We start from the raw sequence: 26,032 nt of genomic DNA, 5'->3' as shown, positions 1-26,032 counted from the left end.
CGTTCATAAGTCATGTGCTGCCATGACCCTCATGTTAATTCTAAAGGGAGCACAATCCTCACCCTCCAGCCGCACAAAACACAGGCAGTATGTCAAGTACACAGGCGAAGCTGTCCTTATCCTTATCCTTATCCTTATCCTTAGTCTTGTGCCGTGCTAAGTGAAGGGCATCCTAATTGCATACCAGAGACCCCAGCACCCGTCTCGCACACGCAGAGTACTACCGTACATGGGCCACTCTTGACATTGGATTCTAGGTATTTTCTTTAACTAATCTGGTTAGATTTCTGTTTTTGTTTATGGAGCAAAATGTTTTCTGACGTTTGACCATCAAGGAAGATCCCATGATATAGAATGTATGGATGAGATGGCATGTGGAAAACCTTTGTAAAAGCAGAAGGGCGGTATGAAGTCTGGATGTAGTATCGGTACTGTCGAGCTTTAACGCTTGAGCAGTTTTATGCGTGGTAGAGTTAGTCTGCCTGTGCTATTTAGCACCCGAAGAGTTATAGAAAATGTTTTTTTTTTTTTACCTGTTAGTGCAAATGTTACTGCCTATTTAGGTCTTTCATTCTAAAATAACTATCTGCTACTGATTCTAATCTGATGTTACTTATCTTTGTCTCATTGGTTGCTTTTCTTTCAGTGAAACCGAGAATGGTGATGATTGCGTATTGATAGTGGATGACGACTGTGATGAACAAGTGGAGGAAGTGGAGCAGGACGTGCAGGAGATCACCGATGAGGAAGAGAAACGCCTGGAAGGTAAGCTCAGTCCACGTTAGCATCCCATTGTCCTTTAGGGGTAATCTCAAGTAGAGCGCACACACGGCCACATTTGTCTTTAGAGAAGGTCAGATCCCCCATGAAGCAATAGGAAAACTTAATTTGTCATGCTTCTTTGAAATGCTTGCTGAGACTTAGTAGTCAATCATGCCATAAATATAGTGCCTTAAGCTAAACCATATTGAAACTTGGCACTGGCGGCCGCCGCTAATGGAGGGACTGCTATGTATTCTATGCACAGATATGAATTCAGCAGCCCACATGCCTCGAACCGAATATGCTACTTACCAGTATGCATCTGTTCTTGGCATGTAGGGCTGCTGACATTCATATCGCCCGCCCTCCTCCCCGGCGCCTGTAGCAGCTGCAGTATTCACATATACTCTTAGCATGGTCATCATTCACTGAGTTTTACTCCATCTTGGCCACAATGGCTAAAGACAATCTGGGGATGGAGTCGATGCCCATGCGCACTGTAGTCCAGGGGAGGAGCCACCTATCTCGTGATACTTCGAAGACTCTTCCAGGACAACAATGTGCAATCATCCGTACCCAACACTAGGCGGCGATCTATGCACAGATATGAATGTCAGCAGCCCTACATGCCAAGAACAGATGCATACTGGTAAGTAGCATATTCGTTATGTAGGTCAGGGATCACCAGATCCCAGGTTAGGATTGCCGGGGAGACCACCTCTTGCTGTTGGGCCACTCAAACTCAGGCTGTGGGTGTCTGGTGCAGACTTGTGGATTCGGCCGGAGCCAGTCTGTGGGTGAGCACATCGGCCAGGAATATTCAGTGCTTACGACTTTGAGGATACCCCTGGAAGAGAACTAGGATTACAGGTAAGCAACTCATCTTGACTGGTTACTGTGAGGTTCTCAGACGCACAGTGCCAGTTTTCTTTATTCTTTTAATGGCAGCCTATTGGCTAACGATGTCTCATAGTCCCTTTTTCTATTAAAGTTTGTGAAAAGTTTATATGGTCCTTTTCTGTTTATCTATGGTATTGGTTTCTTTTAAAATAAATTCAATGTAATCTGGCCATTTATTTAGGCTGCTGGAATATATGTAAGATAGGTACATAGTTTGTTATACATTTATGAAATTATTTTCAAGTGCCCCAGGAGAACGAGTTACTTACCTTCCGTAGTGATGTATCTGGGAGAGACAGTCTAGCCGCAGATCCCTTAACTTAAAATATCCCCAGGCGTCAGACTGGATCCGGAAAACTTTCCGTAGCAGCACCTCTGCGCTCCAGGGGCGGTGCCACACTGCTCCGCCCTGACGTCCACAGATGTGACATCAGCAGAGCCATATATGCAAATTCTCTCTTCCCCCCCCCCCCCAGGTGCACTGATGTCAGTTTTCGTTTGCAGAAACATTTACGCGCCACAACGCGGAGCCACCACCAAAAAAACTGTGAATATGGGAGCAGTGTGCAAAAATGAAGAAAAATAGATTGCCCCAGTATTGGAACTTTCATAGATTCCCATGCTTTTCTATCATTCCCCGTCGTCGGAATGGAAGTCTCGGTAACAAAAATACCATAGCTGTAGGTACAAAAGAGAAAGGAAAAGGCCTAGGCCTCATTCCCTTTTGTAGCATATCACCCTCTTTTTGTATAAGAGACCAAACTTAGCCATCAGCCAATCAGAAGTGCCTCACCCCTTAGAACCCTCATGAAGGAACCTCAGAGCCTCAGATTTTCTACTGCACGTTGTGCTTAGGGAGTCTCTTTTGAGCTCTGCTCAACTTCTACTCTTCAAGGAGTTTCTTCAGGATTTTTTCTTCAGATTCTTTTCAGATTCACTTCAGGGTTGTTAGCTGCTTTCCAGGATGTCTGATAAGGAGAAGAAAAAGGCCCTTTTCAAGCCTTGTTCCACCTGTGGCAAGAAAAGGCTTTTTGTGGAGGATAAGCACAAAGACTGCATCTATTGCCTCTATCCTGACCACAAGGCTGCGGACTGTAAAATCTGTTGCATCTTTTCGACCAAGACCCTCTGGGACCGTGAGGGTAGGCTTCTGACATGGCTCCAGAAGCTGAAATCCAGGAAGGATACTGTCTCTAGAGACAGTGAGGATGCAGCATCGGCGTCTTCCTCAAGGTCAGTGAAGAGGGGTAAGGGTTCCCCTTCTCCTTCTGTGGAGCATTCTACTAAGGCCTCAAAAAAGACCCCCAGTGAGTCTGAGAGCCAGGATCCCAGCAAATCTCCTCACCGAAGTGAAAAGGAACGGTTAGGACCAACTACGCCTTCCACAGGTGAGAAGTCTGCCTCAGCCTTCAAGAAACCCTCTTCCCAGTCTTCTGAGAAGAGTTCTAAGTCCTCGACGACGAAGGCATCGACGGCGGAGTTTCAGTTGATGAAGAAATCTAAGTTAAAATTAAAATTGGTTTCGTCGACGGGGGATTCGTCGATGAAGGAATTGACGTCTAAGAAGGAAGCGTCGACGACTGGTTCATCAGCGTCGACGGGAGGTTTGCCGACGGCGTTGACTATGAAGGCGTCTTCTAAGGCATCGACTAGTACCACAGCTTCGACGACTGTTACAGCATCGCCGACGATGGTGATGATGACTGTCTTGTCGACTAGGGCATTGACGACGACTTTGCCAATGACGACAGCTGGATCGTCGACAGTTTCATCGTCGACGACATAGATTGCAATCTCGTCGACGTGTGTACAACCGTCGATGAGGGAACTGTCAACTGTATTGTCCTCTGAAAAGAGAATTGCAATTTATCCAGTATTATGGGTGTCTTTCATAGATTCACATGCCTGAATCATTCCCCGTCGTCGAGACGGGAGTCTCCGGTACATAGAAAAGTAATGTCTTATAGAGAATAGTAGGCCTAAAGGCCTCACCTTAGTAACATATCCATGTCCTTTTGTAAAAAGGACCAAACTCTAGATAAGAGCCAATCAGCTATCACCTCCCTCTAGAACCTTCCTGGCAGGAGCCTCAGTCCCTCAGATTTTCTACCGCACGTTGTGTTAAGGGAGTCTCCACCTGAGTTCTGCTCAGGTTTGCTTCTAAAGCTTTATTTCTTCAAACATTTGGATTCTTTCTAGGTAAAAGCTATTCATTATGGCTGATACTCATAAGAAGGGTCTTTTTAGAGCCTGTAGCTCTTGTGGTAAAAAAAGCTCCACATAGATGACCAACACAAGAAATGCTTATATTGCCTGTATCCGGATCATTCATCTAAAGACTGCAAAATATGTAGAACATTTTCCACAAAGACACTCAAGGACCGGGAAGGACACCTTCTACTCTGTCACCAAAGGCTCCAGGACAGAGACAATCTGGCAACCTCTGAAGAAGGTGAGCTCTTCAGTCTCCTCTAAACTGTCTCAAAAGACCAAAAGTAGCTTCCCCTAGCCCTCAAGACGCTCCTCAAAAGACAACTAGAAAGTCTTCAGAGGTCCTGTCATCAGCGTCTGACAAGGAGGATCACACCTTCAAAAAGCCGGCGCCGTCTACGACTACCTCATCGACTTCATCATCGCTCAGGAAGGCTGTGTCTCCTGTCTACGTCTCAACGTCTACAACAGTCTCGACGGCATCGTCTACATTAACTTCGAACGACTACCCCATCGTCGACGGCGGGTAAGCCCTTGTCGTCGACCATTGTTATTAAAAGGTTATCGTCGACGCCCAAAACCCTGTCGACTACTGCAGCGCTGACGACCGTGTCGACGACTACGTCAGCTCCGTCGACATCTATGCTGTCTACTAAGGCCACGTCGACGAAAATATCGTCGACTAGCGCACCGTCGACGAAGGCGTCGACTACTATGAAGACTCCGTCGACAGCGTCACAGTCTAAGATGTCGACGACGACCCTTTTGGAGCAGTCGACGGCGATAATCCCGTCGACGGCAAATTTCAAGAATGAACAAACTGTCGACAATACATCGTCGACTATCCCGTTTTTGACTGAATCTGGTTTCCATTCCACTTCTCTACGGGTCAAAATCTCAAAGGGCAATCACGCTGGACTTACATCTCCAAGCCGGGTGCAAAGTCTGCCTCCATCTTGTCTCCTACAAGATGAAGAATCTGCTGAGGAGGATATGCTCCAAGCAAACAGCCCCTCCGAGCTGGTGGTGAAATGTCAAAGTTTGGACGAGGAAGTAATCCAGCAACATACAATACAGACGCAAATTACACCCATGGTGTCTACCAGCATCTCTAGTGACTGATTTAAGATTTCTTATTGAGGACTATAAACAAAGGTTCCCAGAATCACCAGCTCCTCCACCAGCGGCGACAGTACCATCGCCACGGCCTCGTCCGCCGCCCTTAGTTCTCCTGCAGGAGAGGGTGCACTTGTCTTGTCCTCCATCTGATAAAGGACAGGAAGATCAACAAGAGGAGGGCGAGGTGCACATGAAGACTGGTACGAATGTCATCCCTTCTCCAGCATCTCCTGTGCCAGCTACTTCAGACTCTCCACCTGTGGACATCGGTGGTTTCCACAATTTGGTTGAGAGCAGCAAAGTGCTTCCATATGTCGATGGAATCTCAGGAACATGACTGTTTCCTATACGACTTTAAGGAACCGCTTAAAGCAGCGAGATCAATTCCAATAATTGATTATGTACGGGAACAGGGTCTGCAGTTGATGCAAACTCCAGCCTCAGTCTCGCCAGTAGTTCCAAGACTGGATAAGAAATACAAGGCCCCAACGTCCGCAGCAGCCTGCCTCACAGGACACCCTAAACCTGTTTCGGTGGTCACACAGGCAGATCAAAAGAATTCAAGAAATCCCTAATCTCCCTTGACAGCGCCAACAGACAAGGAGGGGGGAAGTTTGACAATATAGGAAAGCGTTTTTCTACAATGTCAGCAATGACGGTGAAGGCAGCAAATACACTAGTGCTTCTAGGATGCTATAATAGACAGCTGTGAGCGGATATTGCACCGTATTTATCTGAGTTACCAGACGCCTCAAAAGAGGAAGTACAATCTATCCTTTTGGAGGGTCAAACGTCAGCATCTGAAATAATAGACTGCGCTATGGATGTAGCGATGACTGGATTCCGACAGCTGGCCGGGGCAGCCGTTTTACGGAGGCAAGGATGGCTCAAGGCAACCTCATTTAGACCTGAGGTACAGTCTAAAGTCCTAGATATGCCATATGATGGCCAACATCTGTTTGGAGCGAAGACTGACGAGGCTCTACAAGCTATTAAGACAACTACACGGCAAGGGTGCTGGGTACGCTCCAATACAAGAACCAGTCCTTTCGAGGGAGCAGAGGACGAGGACAACCCTCATACAGAGGTGGTTTTCAGAGCAGATCATATTCTTCCAACCAGGGTAGAACCAAATATTCGCATCGCCAACAACAGCAGGGCCGACAGTCCTCATACCGGAAGTCAACCTTTAGGGGCAAAAGTCAAAGGAAGAACGGCGGACACCAATGACCTATTCATCCAGCCAGTCCAACCCTCATCTCATTTTTTAAAGATTGGAGGAAAATTAACACATTTTCTCAAGAATTGGAAACGAATTACCACGGACCAGTGGGTCCTTCAATTGATTCAATTTGGCCATTCTATGGAATTCGAAAGTATCCCTCCGAGAACTCTTCCTCGCCCAATGCACCACAAGAACCTACGATTGGTTCTACAAGAACTCACAATTATGCTCAGGAATGGAGCGATAGAGAGTACCATCGTCTTAGAAGGGGAGGGGATTTTACTCCCGCTTTCTTTTCCATTCAGAAAAAGGAAAAGAAATGGAGGCCTATTCTAGACCTCAGAGCGCTGAACAAGTTCTTAAAGAAGCAGTCGTTTCGCATGGTCACCATACAGGAGATCTTGAATCTACTAGAGGAAGGGGATTTCATGACGTCTCTGGACTTACAGGACGCATACTTTCATGTTCCAGTCCAAAAAAAAATCACAAAAAATGCCTGAGGTTTGCAGTTGCGGTCAGGTGTTTCCAGTTCCGTGTCCTACCTTTTTGGCCTCAAATCTGTGCCCCGCATCTTCACCAAGTGTCTCGCCCCGGTGGCAGCTTTCCTCAGGCAGCATGGTCACCATATTTTCACATATTAGGACTGGCTGGTGAAGGCACCATCCTTTGCAGGCGCGTCCAGATCCTTCAATGCCTGTCTCAATCTCTTCAGTCACTTGGGTCTCTTAACCAAGAAAAGTCCACCTGACAACCTTCTCGCATCATCACCTTTCTCGGAGCAACTCTAAACACAGGTTCTGCAAAAGCGTTTCCATCCCAGGAACGAAAACGCAAGCTCCTTTCTCTAGCCTCAACAGTAGCCTCGTAGAAAACGTTGCCAGTTCGTATCTTCAAATCCCTTTTGGGAATGATGTCATCATGCATCCTTCTCATACCACATTGCCGTCTATGGATGCGTCCCCTACAAGACGCTTTGTCCAGACAATTGACACAATGCTCTGGGTCGTTCGACCGCATAACTATTACAGTTCGAATCATCAAGGCATTGCAATGGTGGATGTCATCAAGAAGCCTCTCGCAGGGATTAACATTCCTACTTCCCGCAGCTCCTCATGTCATCACAACGGACGCCTCCTTGGAGGGTTGGGGAGCTGTTTTGCAGGAACTACATATAAGTGGCAAATAGTCAGAGCTGGAAAAACATCTCCACATCAACCTACTCGAACTGAGGGCAGTTTTCCTGGCCCTACAGTCATTCTGGCCAAGGATCAATAACTCCCTAGTGCTCCTCAGGACTGACAACACTACAACGATGCACTATCTAAACAAACAGGGAGGGACGCGTTTGCTGACTCTCGCGAATCGCAAAAGACCTGGAATTGGCTCATTCTCCACAATGTAACGCTAAGAGCGGAGTATGTCCCAGGCAAGGACAATGTGATCGCAGACGCGTTAAGCAGGCAGAGGACATTGTCGCACGAATGGGAATTGGACCTGTCAATCATCGACTAGATCTTTTCCAAGTGTGGATCGCCGCAAATCGATCTGTTTGCGACCAGACAGAACGCCAAATGCCCACACTTCGCAAGCTGGCATCCCCAGTCAGGGTCCCTAGGGAATGCATTTTCCATCGCATGGCGCAACGTCTTTGCGTGCGCATTTCCGCCATTCCCGATGCTTCCCAGAGTCCTCTGAAAGCGGAGCATTACACTCTAATTCTCATAGCCCCAACCTGGCCAAGACGACACTGGTTCACGGAGCTCCATCGTCTATCTCTAGAGACGCCGATTCATCTACGCCAATAGCCATCCCTGCTCACAATGAACAAGCCGGTTCAACATCTGGATCTGAAGTCTCAGGTTAGCCGCCTGGCTCCTGAGTTCCAAGAATTCAGCAGTCTAAACATAACACAAGACTGTAGGGATATTCTAGCCAAGGCAAGAGCGGATAGCACGAGCAAGACTTATTCCCTGAAGCGGAAGCGCTTTTGTGTATGGTGTGCGGACCGAAGAATTCGGCCTTTTTCCTCCTCTCCAGAACAAATCTTGCCTTATCTATTACATCTGGCACAGTCTGGCCTAGCCCACTCCTCCATTAAGGTACACTTGGCAACAATATCACGTTTTAAAAGGACTCCAAAGGGTTCCTCTCTCTGGTCTAGCAGACTAATTTAAACAATTTCTGAAAGGACTATACAGATCTTTCCCACCAGTACGAATGGTACCACCAACATGGCATCTAAATGTGGTTCTTCACCAGCTTATGAAGCATCCGTTCTAACCCATACACAAGGCTGACCTAAAGTACATCTCTTGAAAGACAGCTCTCCTCTTAGCGCTTACATCTGCAAGGAGGGTCAGTGAAATGCAGGCATTTTCCATCCAGGATCCCTTTCTACAGTTCAAAGACGACCGGGTGATTTTGAGAACCAATCCTAAATTTATCCCTGAAGTCCCGTCGGACTTCCACTTGAACAAGCCTGTAATCCTAAGATCATTCTTTCCAAACCCCAGCACTTCAGCGGAGAGGTCGCTGCATTAAAAGGTGCTTGAAATTTTACATTGATTGGACTTTCTGAAGGTTTTGGTCTTATCAACTCTTCATAGCTTTCAGTAGACCTAGGAAGGATCTACCGCTTACCAAACAGAGTATATCCAGATGGATCCCTTCAGCAATTGCTTTCGGTCATGACCGAGCTGGACAGCCATTACGGTCTAAAGTCAGAGCTCATTCTACAAGAGCTATGTCTACATCTATGGCACTCTTTGCAGGGGTGCCAGTCGTTGACATTTGCAGGGCGGCAACATGGAAGTCGCCGCATACCTTCACTAGGCATTACTGCCTGGACACAGAGCTGATGAAGGATGCAGCAGTGGGACAAGCAGTATTACGCCATCTATTTCAGTAAGGTGAGCCTTCCTCCGTCCCTACGTCCTTCTCTGATATGCACATTTCTATGCTGATTGTTGACATTTATTGGTGGTTAATAGTTGCATGATAATTATCTAATGGCTTGAATATGCTTTACCATCAAAAATGTGCACTCTGCATTGCTTGCTACTGATTCAGGCATGTGAATCTATGAAAGACACCCATAATACTGGATAAGAAATGCGTTACTTACCTGTAACTGCAGTTATCCAGTATTGGTGTCTTTCATAGATTCACATGCAACCCTCCTGCCTTCCCTGGAAGGACTCACCTAACTCTGTCACGCCTACTTAGCTTAGTGGGTACGAAAATCTGAGGGACTGAGGCTCCTGCCAGGAAGGTTCTAGAGGGAGGTGATAGCTGATTGGCTCTTATCTAGAGTTTGGTCCTTTTTACAAAAGGACATGGATATGTTACTAAGGTGAGGCCTTTATGCCTACTATTCTCTATGTATGTCTATAGGACATTACTTTTCTATGTACCGGAGACTCCCGTCTCGACGACTGGGAATCATTCAGGCATGTGAATCTATGAAAGACACCAATACTGGTCAACTGCAGTTACAGGTAAGTAACGCATTTCTTCTGTTACAAGGATTACGCCGTAGATCACTTCTCCTAGGAGAGTGACCCCCCTGCCGCCAGCTTTGCTCTTTGAGGAAGGGGGAGTCGGATGGGGATGGCCAGGACTCGTATAGCTATGCCAATAGTCCCTCTCAACTTCTATTCAAATGCCAAGAGACGGACTCTGAAGGAGAATATGACCAGGAGAATGGTTGTCATCAGGCGGCCCAGTCACATCATTCTGGGCAGGATATGGTTACAGTGCCAATATCTTTTCTTTAGGACCTGCATAAGATGCTGCAGGACTACAAATCTAAGGCGACTAGGCCAATTCTTGTCCCGGCGGCGCCTGCTGCGCCTGCATTGATTTCTGCCTCAACGGTGATGCCAGGATTACCTGCTCAGGTATCCCCTCAGCCTCAGACATCTTTTCCACAGGATCCCTCCCGGCTGGCAGATGCCCATGATGATTCCTCGGATGAGGATCAACAGTCAGATCATGACTCTGTTCATACAACTGAATGGGATAAATAAATCATTCCGGATCCCTCATCACCAGTTCCAGATCTAGTTGATTCCCCGCCAGCGGACATTGGAGGTTTCCATCAGCTGATGGAAAGAGCAGCTGGCAGGTTCAAATTGGCCATGCCTGCTGTGGCTACGGATTGTTTCCTATATGATTTCAAGGAACCCTTTAGGAAGACCACTAGGTCAATTCCTATTGTAGATCATCTGTGGAAGGAGGGCCTAAAGGCTATGAAGAACCCAGCGACGGTGGTCCTTGTGCTACCGCGTCTAGATAAGAAATACAGGGCACCCGACGATAGACCGGCGGCCTTGACGGGTCATCTAAAACCAGACTGTTATCTCACAGGCAGCACAGAGATAATCTCGTAGCCCCTCTGCCCCCTTAACTCCCCTGGACAAGGAAGGGGCGGAGATTGGATAATGCGGGAAAAAGATTCTGGTCAATGGCGAGTCTTGTAGTGCGAGCTGCAAATGCCCTGGCGATCTTGGGTAGATACGACTGCCAGCTTCGGTGTGATGTTTCCCCGTTCCTAGACCAGCTTCCTTCGGAGTCAACATCCGAGGCAAAAAAGATCTTGCAGGAGGGAGAAGCGATGTCAATGGAGATCATTGACTGTGCCATGGACATTGCAACAACAGCTTTTCGTTCCTTGGCTGGAGCCAGGGGTGGCTGAAGGCGACTTGGTTTCGGCCTGAGATCCAAAACAAGGTCCTGGATCTTCCCTTTGATGGGGAGGCATTATTCAGTTAACTGATTGACACTCTTCAAGAAATTAAAAAGGCATGGAGACTGCCAGGTCCTTGGGTACCCTTCAATACCGCAAGTCTCCTTTTAAGGGTTCCAGAGGCAGAGGTAATAACTACAGGGCATCCTATCAACAGCAGCGCTATTCTTCCACGGGCTCAGGTTCCCAGCAATAGTCAGCCTTATCAGCAGAGACAATGCCAGTCTTCAAGCTACTCCAGGCCTTACAATAGGGGAAACAGGCTGGACGAGGACGAGATTCGTCCAAGCGCCAATAGCGGCCTCCTGGCTCTTCCTACTGGACCCTCCTCCAAGAAATCAGTTGGAGGCAGGGTAACCAAATACCTTCAAAACTGGTCCAGGATAACATCGGACCGTTTGGTGCTCAACATCATTCGGAAAGGGCATACCTTGGAATTTACGCAAGTCCCTCCACCCAATCCCCCGGCAGCCATTCCATCGAAACACCAGCGTCTCCTGCGGCTCGAGGTCCAACAGATGCTCCAGAAAGGAGTGATGGAGCCAGTCCCCTCAAATCAAAAGGGACAAGGATTCTATTCCAGGTTCTTCCTGGTAAGGAAGACTCTTGAGAAATGGCACCCCATTTTAGACCTCAGGGAGCTCAACACCGATCTCATCTCCCTGTCCTTCTGGATGGTCTCTCTCCAGGACATCTTGAAGCTCATCAGCCCGGGGGATTTTATGGCCACTCTCTATCTCGAGGATGCGTACTTCCATGTCCCGATTCACCCAGCACACAGAAGGCTTCTACGATTCACAGGAGCCAAGAGCCACTTTCAGTTCAGGGTTTTAATGAACCATTTCCAGGCCTTCCCCTACCTGGACGACTGGTTGCTGAAAGCTCCGTCCAGGGAGGCAGCACTGGACGCTGTTCAGGCTTGTACAAATTTGTTTCAGAATCTGGGACTCACTCTAAACCAGTCATCCCTGGTCCTGTCCAGAAAGGCTTGTTTCCTGGGAGCCATCCTGGATTCAAAGCTTTCAAGAGCCTTCCCTACTGTGGAAAGGAGGGAGAAATTACAGACCTTGGCTCTGGACTTACAAGAAAGAAGGCGTCTTTCAGTACGCCGCTACAAATCTCTGCTGGGGTAATTTCATCATGTATTCCCCTAATTCCTCATTGCAGACTAAGAATGTGTCCTACAGGAGCAACTAGACAACCAGTGGAAGCGGGTCCACGGATCATTCGAGGACAAGGTGACCGTCACTCCAATGATGAGGGAAGCGGCCTTATGTTGGGCAGATCAAAACAACTTGTCCCAAGGTCTATCCTTCGTAAGCGACCAGTCTCCTCAAGTAGTAACAACGGACGCATCATTGGAGGGTTGGGGAGCAGTGATGCAAGACCTGCATGTCAGCGGTGATTGGTCGCCCCAGGAGCAACAACTCCACATCAATCTTTTGGAGCTAAGGGCGATAAGACTGGCTCTGCAAGCTTTTCTTCCTCGCCTGGGAGGTTTGCGAATGCTTATCAGGACGGACAACACCACGGCCATGCACTATGTGAACAAGGAAGGAGGAACCAGATCTCATCCACTGTCGCAAGAAGCTCAACAGATCTGGGAATGGGCAATCCTTCAGGGAATATCGCTAAAGGCAAAACACTTGCCAGGGGTTCTAAACGAGAACGTTGACAGACTGAGCAGGTCATCCCCAGTCATCCATGAGTGGGAATTGAACCAGCGAGTTCTGGAGGAGGTCTTCAGCCAGTGGGGCAGACCGGAGGTGGATCTCTTTGCCACACCGACCAACAAGAAATGCCGGTCTTACGCAAGCAGATTTCACCATCGAGGTCTTTGGGAATGTGCTTTCGATAGCCTGGTCAAGGACATTTGTCTACGCCTTTCCCCCCCAATACCTCTGATCCCGCGGCTCATCAGGAAGATCAAGGTGGAGCCGTGTAGGATGATCCTGATAGCCCCTGCTTGGCCGAGACAGTTCTGGTACACGGAACTCCATCTGTTATCGCTAGCTCCTCCTCTTCGTTTGAGGGTTATACCAGATCCCCTCACAATGTCCGAAGGACAAGTTTGGCACCCAGATCCACAGTCAATACACCTGACAGCTTGGCTCCTGAGCAGTGAGAGTTTATGAATCTCCCCATCTCAAGCGAAATTAAGGAGGTCCTTTCCCAGGCAAGGGCTCCTTCAACGAACAGGACTCACCGTCTTAAATGGAAAAGATTTTGTTGCTGGTGTAGGAGAGAAAAGATTGATCCCTTTGCTTCCAAGCCTCATCAGCTCCTACCTTGTCTGCTGTCCTTGGCTAAGTCGGGACTAGCCCATTCATCGATTAAGTTTCATTTGGCGGCCATTTCGAGATTCAGAAGGTCTGGGCCTTCCTTGTGGTCTTCCAGGATTGTCAAGCAGTTTCTGAAGGGCTTGTTCAGAGTCTTTCCACCAGTGAGGCCGCCGCCTCCTACTTGGCATTTAAATCTAGTCCTTTCTCAGCTCATGAAAGGCCCATTTGACCCAATTCATCGTTCTGACATGAATTACCTTTCATGGAAATTGGCTCTCCTCCTCGCTCTCACGTCGGCTAGGCATGTTGGAGAGTTGCAGGCCTTGACTATCCAAGAACCTTTCCTGCATTTCAAAAGAAACACTGTAATCTTGAGAACTAACCCTATGTTTATGCCTAAGGTACCCTCGCACTTCCACTTGAATGAGCCGGTTATTCTGAAGGCGTTCTTTCCTCAACCGGCTACACCAGCAGAAAGAACATTGCATTCGTTAGATGTACAACAATGCTTGAAATTCTATTTGGAACGTACTAAGGGATTTCGGAAATCCCCAGTTATTTGTTGCCTTTGGGGGGTCTAAGCAAGGGCCTTCCGCTATCCAAACAGGGTATTTCAAGATGGATCACAAGTGCTATTCTGCATTGTCACACTGCAGCAGGAAAACCTCTGACTGGTAGGATTCCGGCACATTCCACAAGATCTGTGGCATCTTCAACGGCCCTCTTTGCGGGGGTGCAGATTAAAGACATTTGCAGAGCTGCTACCTGGAGCAGCGTTCACACCTTTACCAAGCATTACTGCTTGGAGTCCTTACAACAAGATGATGCGGCAGTAGGACAGGCTGTCCTGAGGAACCTCATCCAATAATTGGTGAGCTTTCCTTTCTATCCCACCTTCCGTATTACACATTTTGTATCTTTGTCATGTTGGCTATTGCAATAATTTAGGACACAAAATGTGGTTTTATTGCTAACTGCTTGCTACTCTGATAAGAGCATGGGAATCTATCAAAGTTCCAATACTGGGGCAAGAAAACAAGTTACTTACCTGTAACTTTGGTTCCCCAGTATTGGTAACTTTCCTAGATTCCCATGCGCCCACCTACCTCTCCGAGGAAAGCTCAGCCTACAACAGATATGGCATAAGACGGCTGGAATGCCAGAAACCGGTCCTCGGAAGCTTGTTTCCGGTCCAGGGAAGGCATGGCTTGGCAGTTCGGGCTGGACTGTTCCCATGCGGCACAGGGTCAGACTGATTTGCATATGGCCATGTCTGAACTGGGGTGGTGTGGAGTGCAGAAAAACGATGGATTTCGGCCCAGATCTCTGTACTGGGGTGAATGTATGACATTGTTCTGCATTCTGTCCATCAACTGTGGTTTTCACAACAGATATGGTGTCTGGTACACAACGGCTACGAAAATCTGAGGCTCTGAGGTTCCTTCAGGAGGGTTCTAAGGGGTGAGGCACCTCAGATTGGCTGATGCCTAAGTTTGGTCTCTTACAAAAAGAGGGTGATCTGCTACAAAAGAGAATGAGGCCTAGGCCTTTTCCTTTCTCTATTGTACCTACAGCTATGGTATTTTTGTTACCGAGACACCCATTCCGACAACTGGGAATGATACAAAAGCATGGGAATCTATGAAAGTTCCAATACTGGGTAACCAAAGTTACAGGTAAGTAATTTGTTTCAATCATAAAGAACAGTGCCAGGCACTGTATCCTGAAAGCTAGTAAAAGGAAAGAGCAGAGCACTGCTCTGACAAGCAACCCCACAAATGTGAAGGCCAAACCACCTGTGGAGGTAGATGATGTGAAAAAACAGCATGGCAGAGGACAGAAGCCTGCAACCATAATGTAGAACTGTGAAGGATAACCAGTCCAGAACATAGGATCAAGGACAAGTTCACCATGAGACGTCACAACTCCAGTAAAAGACCCATAGAATGTGGCAGAGCCGATAGACTTGAACCAATGGGTCGCAGGGGTGCTAAGAGACCCCAAGGCAACAGAGAAGGGGAGAGCGGGGGTGGGAAAAAACCTGAATAAATCCCACACCATACAATCCAGGCCAGGGTTGGAAAGGACACATGACATATGAGCTTACCGCCAAATCACGTGAACGGGCGGGTTAGAGCAGTGAAAACCGAATTAACACTTTGTGTTAGAGTGAAGTGAAAAGGTCACCCGTACAAAGGTCAAGCCACCCGGAGGGAGGAGAGTATAAAAAACCCAACCTAAAAAGATCCTCGCTGAACGGGGGGTGTTAAGGAATCTGTAGCTAGACTGTCTCTCTACCAGATACATTGTTACTGAAGGTAAGTAACGCATTCATCTGATAGAAGTCTAGCCACGGATTCCTTAACTTACAATAGATATCAAAGCCATACCCATAGGGGAGGCGAGTCTGCCACTGAACCCCATGAAGTTATAAGAGCGGAAAACATGGGGAGGTAACGGCACCACAAGCTGTCCAAGAACAGCATGAAACCCCCATGTGTATACCAGGTGAGAAAAAGAACTCGTACTAGATATGTAGGTGTGAAAAGGAAAGTGCATGACTTCGCAAGAAGTAGAACTGACCCTAGGGTGTGATAGATCTGCTGGATCCGGTGTACCGACTGGAAGTACGACCCAGAGAAGGACGTATGCTCAACAGCGGAAAGCACTGGTGAAACCTGTGAGAAGGTGGCCTGATATGCAGTGGTCACTATTCTAGTGCCCACTATGTATCAGTCCAGCAACCCTTATTGATGATTGGTTGTAAGTCAACCTTATAGACCAGCTATCCTAGTAGCATGGATACGAGCAGTCTAAGGCTAAAGACTCGAGAGGGCGTGTTAAGCCAGCTGTTTACCACACATATACCCCTTGAATACCCAGTGAAAGGACACCACACAAGTGTTATGAAAATAAACAGTTATTTATTAAAGATCGCAACAGCCCTGTACTCTTTATGAGGACAGGGTACTAAGCACAAACCAAAAACTCTTATAAAATACTTAAGTTAGCACAGTATATACAAATGCCCGAGGGGCACGGAAAACCATATACTCTGAAAGTGGAATGTGAAATTCCTAGCAGGTAAGTACAGTACTAATAGCTTTTGGAATCGCTAGGACTTGACTAGGGAATCGTTAGATTACGACTAGGAGGCCTAGGGGACTCGGGTGCAGTGTGTGCACTCTCACGCGAGATGCGGACAAAAGTCTATGGTAGCTAGGAAATAGAAAGTTAGTGTTCTCGGGCGAACCCGACCTGGTAGGGAGAAAACGAAGATAGATTCTGACCCTTGGATAGTGAGGCTATGCTGGGGCACCGAAATGCCGAAGTTACCTAGCCCAGGGGCTGCAGCTGCATAGGTCTGAAAAGACGTCGGGAATCCTCGTAGACGGACCAGGAGCCGGAAGAAAAGATGCTGGCCGGTGACCAGTGAAGAAAGTTCAGTTGGATCCAAGCCTGGATCTCGAAGATGGATGACACCTGAAAGCAGAGGGGACCAAGTTCGAGACTACTAGCCAGTAGTCAGTGGGCACCAGGAGGGCACCGGATGGTAGCCACCTCGACAAGGTGAGTGGGTGACGCTGTAGCTCGAAGATCTCACGGACCAGGAGGCGTTGTCGGCGACCAGGATGGAGGATCGAGCTGTCCCACGAAGATAGAAGCTGTCGGCGTCGCTGGACCCAGGATTGGGCAACAAAGCCTTGGCAAATTCAAGCCCACGCGGTGGACCTAAAATGGCGTCTGGAGTGGACCAGGAGGGTCCGGGGTGCCTCTCTTGAAAAAGGAAGCAAGGGCCAGCCTGGAGCAACCAGACCAGCAGAAGAGATGTCGTCGGGCGTCGTTCAGAAGGCCACAAGCCAGCCGGCTAGTAGCCAAACAACGCGGTGCACAGCAAACAGCAGAAGGGCCCCACGCCGATCGTGGAGATGCAGGGAGGCTGGCCTTGGGTGCTGGAGCTGCGCAGGGTTGGGGCTTCTCGGACCCCAAAGCACTCACCAGTGGAGGACACGGTGGGCTTGCAGTAAAGATGTCGTGCAGTCTTGGCGATCGTCGGTCCCTTGAGGTCTCGTCGCACTCACGGTTCTCAGCTTGGCTGTAGAGGTGAGTAGAGGTCAGAGGTGCCAGGGAAGCCGGGTCTCGTCGAGCTGGGTCGTCGGATTCGTGATGAAGGACTTGCAGCAGACCGCAGTGTTCTTTAGGATGGTGCCTGCGGATGCAGGGTGACTACTCCTTAGCCACAAGGGAGAATCTTGAAGAAGAAATCGTGAAGTCCTTTCGAAGAAAGTGGTATCTTGATTCCAAAGATGATCTAATTTGAACAGGGGGCCCGCTCCTATCTTTATACTAAAAAAGGGGGCTGACCCGGTGACTAGGTCCTGCCTATGGGTGGGACCAGGAGGGGGGTGGTTACACCCCTCTCCCCTGCCGGACTTCCCCAGGCCAGGGGCTGGTGTGCCCCTGGAACTGGTTCTGACTGGCCTATGCGTAGTGAGCACCGGGGTGCCACTCAGCAGTCACCTTCCTGAAAAGCCCTGCCTACCCAGGATACACAAAACCATGTCTGGGACGGTGCTAGCACCGCCCCTGACAGGAAACCCTTTGTCCAGGCTCCCCTCACTGGGAGGACTCCCAGCTGCAGGGGGTCAGACTCGTGTCTGTGGTGGCAGCATCCATTTTGTGGAGCTGAGGCTTTGCTTAACTTTAACCGGGGTTCACAGTTACATACATGTCGTGTCCCTCTAGAAGGGTGGAATGCTAACCCCGTCGCCAGAATTGGCGAGGGGTTAGTATTCCAATTCGTATGACACCTTACTCGACATGTTTTGATAAAGCCATACCAAAGTTAGCATTTAACCGCGAGGATTATAATGCACTTAAGAGTATATGGTATGCGATATCATGGAACAGCTATTAGGACTTGATTCCGCAAGCTGCAGACAGGCTCAGCTCATGCCAGAGCACCATCTCACACGATCCCAAGCACTCTGCCTTCAGGATTGTCAAGGCCTGCCATAGGAGTGACTGATAGGAATCTGTGTGTCCATTTTAGGGTTAGATATAGGTATACTATATCTACAGCAAAGGGTGATTACACGACTTTGCCCCAGCTGTCATGCAGCCAGTTGTGTCAAATTTAGGAGGCCAGCCAGGGGTGGCATAATACATGCTGCAGCCCCTGGCAGCCCTGGGTACACCTATGCCCTGAGTTACAGGGTCTGATAAGGTGGCCCAGTACCAATTGGAAAGGTACCTAGGGTACATGGAATCCATTTTAAAGAGAGAGCAGTAGGCCTGGGGCCCTGATTGGCAGGGTCCCAGGTCGACTATGTCCAAAACCAGCTAAAACACAGGGCAAAAAGTTGGGGGCAACCATAGTCAGGATGTACCTTCCTACAAAACCCGCTATAGCTAAAATACGTGTGACTGCATTGGCAGGATGCCAACCCACAGCCAGAAAGTGGCGGTGGTATGAAAAACAGATGGCATGCCAGTACATATCCAGGCTGTCAGACATGTGAAGGGGCCGACGGCAAGCGGCAGAAGCGCCCAAAACAGGACTTGCAGTAAGAACGATAGTCAAGCGGAAGACTCTAAGGTAGATAAGCAGACCGTGTGGATGTTAGAACCACATGAAGTATAGCAAAGACCCCCCTATAGGGTAGCATGAGCAGCCCAGATGCGAGAGACTCCATAGCAAGAAGGCAATCGGCAAAAAGGGCACCAGGCAAGCTGGACACTCATATAAGAACTCGTAGCACAAGCAGACCGGGACACCGCATGAAGGAACGTTGCCTGCAAAATTCCACTGTAAGAGCACAGCAGATATCGAATAACAAAGACGCTCAAAAATGTAGCGAAACACAATAATAGACATGGGCACGCGAAAAGTACCAACAGACCTGTGAAAGCAGAACTGGACAGGACAATGTCCAGGCCCGTAAGCGACATCTGCCCCTCGCCCGGGAGGAACAACGGTTCCCTGCAAGACAGAAGAGATGGATGGTTGGGCACAATAATGGAAAGTCGGGACCAACCTAAAGGTCCTGGGACCCAAGAAGTGAGTATCCTGAAGAGAACACTCCCCTTGAGTGTTAAAACATGAACCCCAAGCAGAAGCGTGGAAAACACCTGTACGGAAGCAGCATGGAATGTGGAAAAACTGATTTTGAGAAGTGGCCAGAAAACAAGGCCATAAGACCATGTACAGCAGAGACTGACATGGCAAATCCGCTACCTTGAAAGACAAGCCCAGTAAGGACTGACCATAGAAGCAACAACGCAAACACAATATGACAGCAGACATACTAGGGTGCACCCAAGGTTCCGCCAAGAGTAATAAGCATGCCGCACAACGGCTTTTGTGCCTAGCGCAAAACTAGCACAGGGCGTCAGCCGTGCAAGAACTGCGCCTGAACTGAAGGGAGCAAGGGCCCTGAGAGACAGTGGCTGTCAAAAGAAGAGCAGCCTTCATAGACCAGAGGATCACTGCAACGCTGAAAAAACGAAAGACCTCGTCAAGGCAGGCGAGGGAGAGGCCGCACGGCAAGGAACCTATGTCTAGGCCTAGAAGCACTACAGACAACTGAAGCCAATTCCAACCGAAGTGCAATAGAGCGATGCTAACGTGAGAATCGCAGCAGAAAAATAGGACAGCCTGAGCCCCAGAAGGATGTCCGTGAGGAAGACTCCATAGGAGCGTACCAAGGATAAGGCAGTCACCCCATAGCCAGCAAATACCCCACATAGGGTAAGTTTCGACCCCTACGAGGGGTACTCTTGGTTAAAACAGACATTCAGAGTAGTGGAAGGATTGCCAAACAAGCCATCTGGCTGTACTGAATACTGAAATGGCGGAACAACCGCATTTTTAAGAAATCAAACCAACAATACTACATCGCCTATGCAGGAAAAAAAACATAAGGCAGGAAGTCGTGCCGCAAGATTTACGGCAACCCAGACAATAGGCGGGAGACCGCTGAATCCGCTTGGTAGTCAAAAAGGTCCTCGCCATGGATTGGCAGATCATGAAGAGCATCCCCAACATTGTCTAGGAAACTACTGTTGCTGTGCTATGTGTGGCGGTGCAAAGTCACAGACCGAGCAAGAGCTCGTCTCAGTCAATTGGGTCAAGGGAAGAGAGGAGGGAAAATTGCGCCATTCCCCTGCCATCATGCAGAAGACAAAGAAATTCTACCCTTGGCCCTTCTGGAATAGAAGGAAGAAGGGTCTCGACCAAGTCCCAAAGGGTAGAGGATGCACGTGCGAACACGCAAGAACTATTTAATGCACGGATGCTAGCACTTGCAGAGGCAAAAAGCTGGCGACCACACATGTCCAACCACCTAGACTCCCTGGTGGGAGGTAACAGTGGCAAGGCGGACAAAGACTAAGTCAAAAGCCGCCTGAACAACTAGGCCCTGAGCTCTAGTATGAAGGGATAGGCAGTGGATCATCCGGGGCAGAACGGTGTCGACTAGCAATGGTCTGATCAACAGGGTCACCAGAGGAAGGCCTCTCCCATGTGCCAAGCAGGATGTCAAAGATGCCCCAAGGGGCAGCAAAAGTTCCACCTCAACCGGCCCCATGTGGAGAAGATCCAGCAAAGGATCAGAAGGCAGGGAGACTACATGGGACTGAAAAAGAAAAGTTGCCACCCTGTGAATAGCCAGTGCGTAGGCAGCACTAGCCTCAGTTGCCATCCGGGGAGGTGACCATAAACCATTGGTAGGAGATGGTTGGAGACTAACCCGTTTACTAGACTGCAAAAGTGGAGGAGCCGGAGGATGAACCGAAGGCCATGAAACACTAGGTACCTGCACCATGGACCGAAACTACCTCCGATCTGGGGAGTCCAGTGGAATGTCAACCTCCTGCAGAAGAGGCGTAGGCACCGTCGTCGACCGACTCCGTGTGGGAGTCTCATCTACGTCCGAGGAGTTGGAAGTAACCCCAACCTCATACAAAAGAGGCGTGGATGTCGACCCCACTGCCGAGTTGGCGTCGTCTGGACCTCCAAAGGGGACTCTGCCTGGGCACCGTCCGACGTCGACCCCACTGCAACACGTGTGAAGGAAAGAAGTCGACAGGGCGTCTAGCCCGGTGCTGCCTCCGACGTCGGCACAGGAAGCCATTCAGGGCTATGCGGTGACTGAAGGGTGGGGCTGGACGGATGACTGGGAGGTCCCTCTGGGATGTGTCCCGTCTGCGTCGTATCTGCTCCAGAACCGGAGACGATGCACACAGCCAGGGCCTAGGCCGAATCCGCCAGCAAGGACCCGACCTGAGTCTTCCACCTCTATGGGACCCGAAGGCGCAGCAGGGAGGGGGAGGGGGGGGGGGGGGGGGTGACCCAAAGTAAGAGTGGAGTGCTTTGGAATACGCCTCCATTTGGGCTCTCGTCTCTCCGACACCAGGAAAGGGAGGGTACGGAGGAGGCGACTGCCGGGCACCCGTGCCTGGCAGGGAACGAGGAACGGGCGCCAGCGTTGCATGTAAGGGAGGAAGACCTCCGATTTACGCTTGCTCCGCTGACACGTCCGTGGACGACGTCCGTTTTGAGCCGTGCAGCGCCGCCCGCAGGTTTGCAGAAGTGCTGCTGGAGAAAGTTTTCCGGATCCAGTCTGACGCCTGGCGATATTCTAAGTTATGGAATCTGCAGCTAGATGTCTCTAGCCCATGAGCGTGGCTATTCAGTGCTTATGTCTTTAGAATTCCCCTGGAAGAGAACTGGGATTACAAGGGAGTACATGTTCGTGGTTTTTTTTTTAAGTGCCGGAGGTATAAACCACGATTCTGCATGGGCACTGTTTGTAGAAGAGTCACAAAAGTAATCAACTTGTATGTTTTTTCATATTTTATCTATACTGTTGCTGCCTACGTTGTTTTTCCCCTCTGACATGTTATGCATGACGGTGTTTTCTGATGGATGCCTTGCATGTTCTGCTTCTCATTGTTTCCATTTGTCTTTGTTACTACGCAGGTCCCGAGGACAACGACCTCGATGATGTGATTGAAGAAGTGACAGAAAAGCAAGAAAGTAGCAAAGATTCCAAGGGAGACAAAGATAAGCCAAGTGAGGAGACACTCTTGTTGGAGGACAAAGAATCTTCAGAAGAACAGCCACAACGGGACAGTGGAGAGCTTGATGAGGAAGAGGATGAGGACGGTTAAAAGTGTAAACAAAACGCACGCCTTCTCCCTTCCATTCCGAAGCGCACAGGCGTTGCAGTAATCTGGTGGCATGGTGCGGAAGCGAGACAGCCAGCTGGACTGCTTTGGGGGATGTTCCACTTCCCATTTGTGGTGGTCCGGATCCTGACCTCTGGAAGCAAGCTTGGGACCTTGGAACTGCAGTGCGACTTGTCAGCTTAAAGCACCCTCCCAATCAGTTGCACTCTTCAGAGACCAGTTGATTTACACGGGTTTTAAAGTTTATTTTTATGGTTTAAATCTAGTTTTATAAGAGTTATTTAAAAGGAGTTGAAACTCATTGCAAAGTGGCTCTTTGCCTTCGTGAGTGTCCCGGTTGGAAGGAGCATGTAAATATCTATAAATAAGTTTTTAAATGGTGTTTAGCATCTAGATTCAACCAGAGGGACGTTTATCATGGGGTTTACAAAGAAGACTCTGACTCTGGGGAGTTAACAGTAATTATTAGCTCAGGGGTATGTTCTTTTATTTCTTTAATTTATTCATGTTTCCCATTGCTAGTCTTCGATCCTTGTCATCTGCTTCTTTGACCACCTGCGTGGCAGGAGGTTCCAGCTCCATTCTCCCTGTAATACGCCCTTGATTCTACTTTTGAAAAGCTAACATTAAATTTGAGCAGGAGCGGACACAAACTTAAATCTGAATAACTTTGATTGGCGATCAAATGAAGTGAAGTCTGCCTGTCATTTGAAGTGTCTGGGTGTAGAGATGGAAGATGTATCCCACCTTGCACGTCTTCCCCAGGGCAGTCTAAGCAGGTGGTGGTTTTTTTCTAGTTATTTTGTACAGCCACTCTGCTTTACTTGTGGATCCGAGAATGTGCTTACCGATCATCTACACTCCTGAGTGCTTTAGTTCGCAGTGACTTGAAATGTTTTCATGAGTTTCCTTCCCATTTATAAACCCTTTTTTCTGCACACCGTGAGCTGCAGCTCACATGCATGTCTGCTACGGAAGCTCTGCTGTCGCCTTCCTGGCTCAAATGTCCTCTATGATCACTGTCAATTGGACTGACCAGTGTTCTAAACAAATGTGAACTATGCAATTGCTTTCTGTTTTTATTTTACCAACTCATTGCCTTTTGATTTGACTATCATTATGCGCCATTAAAGTGAGGTGCCGGACAAGCCCTGGTGCATTCATGGTGCATGTGCTACGAATCCAAAGGCAGAAGCTTTGATCTGTCATAGAAATCAGTTCTCTGCCAATCTCAACTTTAAGTGAGCAAGCCTACTCTCTTCAACCCCATCATGAGCAGACTTCCGTCAAAAACAAATTGTTCTACATCCCCTTCAAATGAGTCTGACGCCTATCCTTCCCACACAGCCCTCATGAGTAGGTATGTTCTAGGTAGGCCTCTGATTCAATACTCTTTCCTCCTGGGCACACATTATTTTGATTTTCTAGGATCTAACTGGCTCACTTCATGATTACTACCCTTGTTCTAGTCTTGGCTAATTGCCGGACTCACTAGTTGATGGAATGACTTGTGACCTGGAAGATCCCTAGTCTTGCTACCAGGAATCTAGTATTTCACCCTGCTCTCTTTGCTAAGGTTAGTGAACACCTTGACACTGCTCCTGTCCCTCTTTAATGTTCCTTGCTATCAATACATTTGTTCAGTTGGACCTCTGTTTGTCTGGTGTGGGATACAATTTAGTAAGTTCGATAGATTTGGCAATATTAGTTGGTTAAAATATTTAAGTCCTTTTTCATAACCCTTTTATCGTCCTCAAGGTGATTGTTTAATTTTTCAAATGAAAAAACATGCCGTTGGAAGTTGTGTAGCAGGAGATTTAAAAAAGCAATTTTGAAATGTCTTGGTAACTTACAAGCTCTTCCAGACTGATGTTCAGCAGAAAAGGGGATTGCCCTTATTTGTAATTCTTTACAGTAAGCACCACAAACCATTGTTAAATACATCTTGTGGGCCTGTTGCATCAGGGACCTCTTAGTTGTAAAGTGGCATTGATGCGACCCTGGAAACTATGCTTTACCTCTATTCCCCCACTATTTTTTATTGCATTTTCTAAAAGTATGCTGTTGGCTTCATTCAACTCCGGCTAAAGAAGCAGAGGCATTGAGATTTCTCTTTAGATGTCTTGTTTTGCATCACTGCTTAAATGTTTCTACATTACTTCTTAAATGTCAGTGCAACAGCAAGGCTTGATAAAATATTTTTCATTATTGGGCAAAGTGCTACTGTTGTAATTAATGTGAAGGAAGTGAATAGCTCTGCTTCATTTGAGCGAGTGTCAAAATGTCACAAATTCAAGGCTCTCGACTTCTAGGCTAAAGTGTATCCTCACACTCTTCCTACCAATCAGTGGATTGCGACAGTCCTGTCGCTGCTGCTTGGTTGTGCAGATAAATGTTAATGTACACCTTGCAGGTGAACTAGTACATTTTTAGTTTACAAGATGGGTACTGCATTATAGGATATGGTTGCCTGTTGCTGATGCTTTTAGCGCCAAAGGTAAACCTTCCATGATGGCTCGTTCATGTGAATTATGTGCCCATTTTCCAGTTTAATTTGCCCAACCATTTACATTTTCCCTGATGCAGCAGAACTGTACCCTTTTTTTGTTCTATGCAACGATATTAAGGATTTGAAGCTTCAGTCTGTGTACTACTAGTTTCATAGGAGGATTTAAATGTCATTTTTAAATGTCCTGCACCTTTAATCTTTTGTAGTCGTTTTCTGCATCAAGTAAAGCACTTAATAATATGATCGGGTGGCTTATTGTACTTTTTTCACTATTGTAAATTTCCCTGGAAGAACAGACTCATTTGTATGCCTTATTATTTTTGCTCTTGAGCTGAATTGCACATACAGCGGAAGTCGTCCAATAGGATGGTATGGGGTGCAGTTGCCGCAGCACAAGCTGTAGCGGAAGTGACTGGGCTGTGTCACCCTTTTCACTGCTTCTGTTATCCCAGTGTTTTTGGGGACCACATGGAGATTAGGAAAAAGACTTAAACTCTTGAAGGGGTGGAACGCAGAGGTGAATAACTTTTTTATAGATATTCCAGATAGTAATTTACATTTAATTTCTTCTCGTAGGATGCTTCCTCCAGAAGATGTAAACGGCATTGCTCATGCGCACCGGTAGTTAGCTTTGTGGGGCTCCCCACTGACATTGGTTTGCCCTGACTAACGGAGCTGTATACAAGCGTCACTTCTGCACACCCACATCAGTTCCTTTTTTGCGCATTTATACGTTGATCTGGATCTTGCTCCCAACTTTTTTCTTGCCAGTTAAACTTTTACAATTTTACATCCTGTAAGACAGCTATGTCCCCCTCCTAAGACTACAGGCACTCTTGCGAACGGATGTCTCACATATTTGCCCCAGTATTGGAACTTTCATAGATTCCCATGCTTTGTATCATTCCCCCGTCGTCGGAATGGGAGCCTCGGTAAATAGAAAATACCATAGCAGTAGGTACAAAAGAGAAAGAAAGGCCTAGGCCTCATCTCATTTTGTAAGAGACCAAAAAAACTTGGAACAACCAATCAGAATAGCCTCACCCCATAGAACCCTCGAGAGAGCCTCAGATTTTCTACTGCTC

The 26,032-nt window shown here is 48.0% G+C and overlaps 1 protein-coding gene across 1 annotated transcript in view; it reads left to right on the top strand.

The window, feature by feature from the left end:
- Nucleotides 1–25,190, top strand: part of LOC147684282 (testis-specific Y-encoded-like protein 4) — a 184,704-nt gene extending 159,514 nt beyond the window's left edge. The window contains exons 6-7 of the mRNA XM_086940149.1: nucleotides 647–765; nucleotides 22,230–25,190. Of these exons, the coding sequence (XP_086796275.1) occupies nucleotides 647–765; nucleotides 22,230–22,420 (310 nt within the window). The 3' untranslated portion in view covers nucleotides 22,421–25,190. The remainder of the gene's footprint in view (nucleotides 1–646; nucleotides 766–22,229) is intronic.
- Nucleotides 25,191–26,032: the final 842 nt, after the last annotated feature.

The sequence above is a fragment of the Lissotriton vulgaris genome, chromosome 10 (genome assembly GCF_964263255.1).
Source record: "Lissotriton vulgaris chromosome 10, aLisVul1.2, whole genome shotgun sequence".
NCBI classification, from domain to species: Eukaryota; Metazoa; Chordata; class Amphibia; order Caudata; family Salamandridae; genus Lissotriton; species Lissotriton vulgaris.
This window is presented reverse-complemented; position numbering and strand designations above follow the sequence as displayed.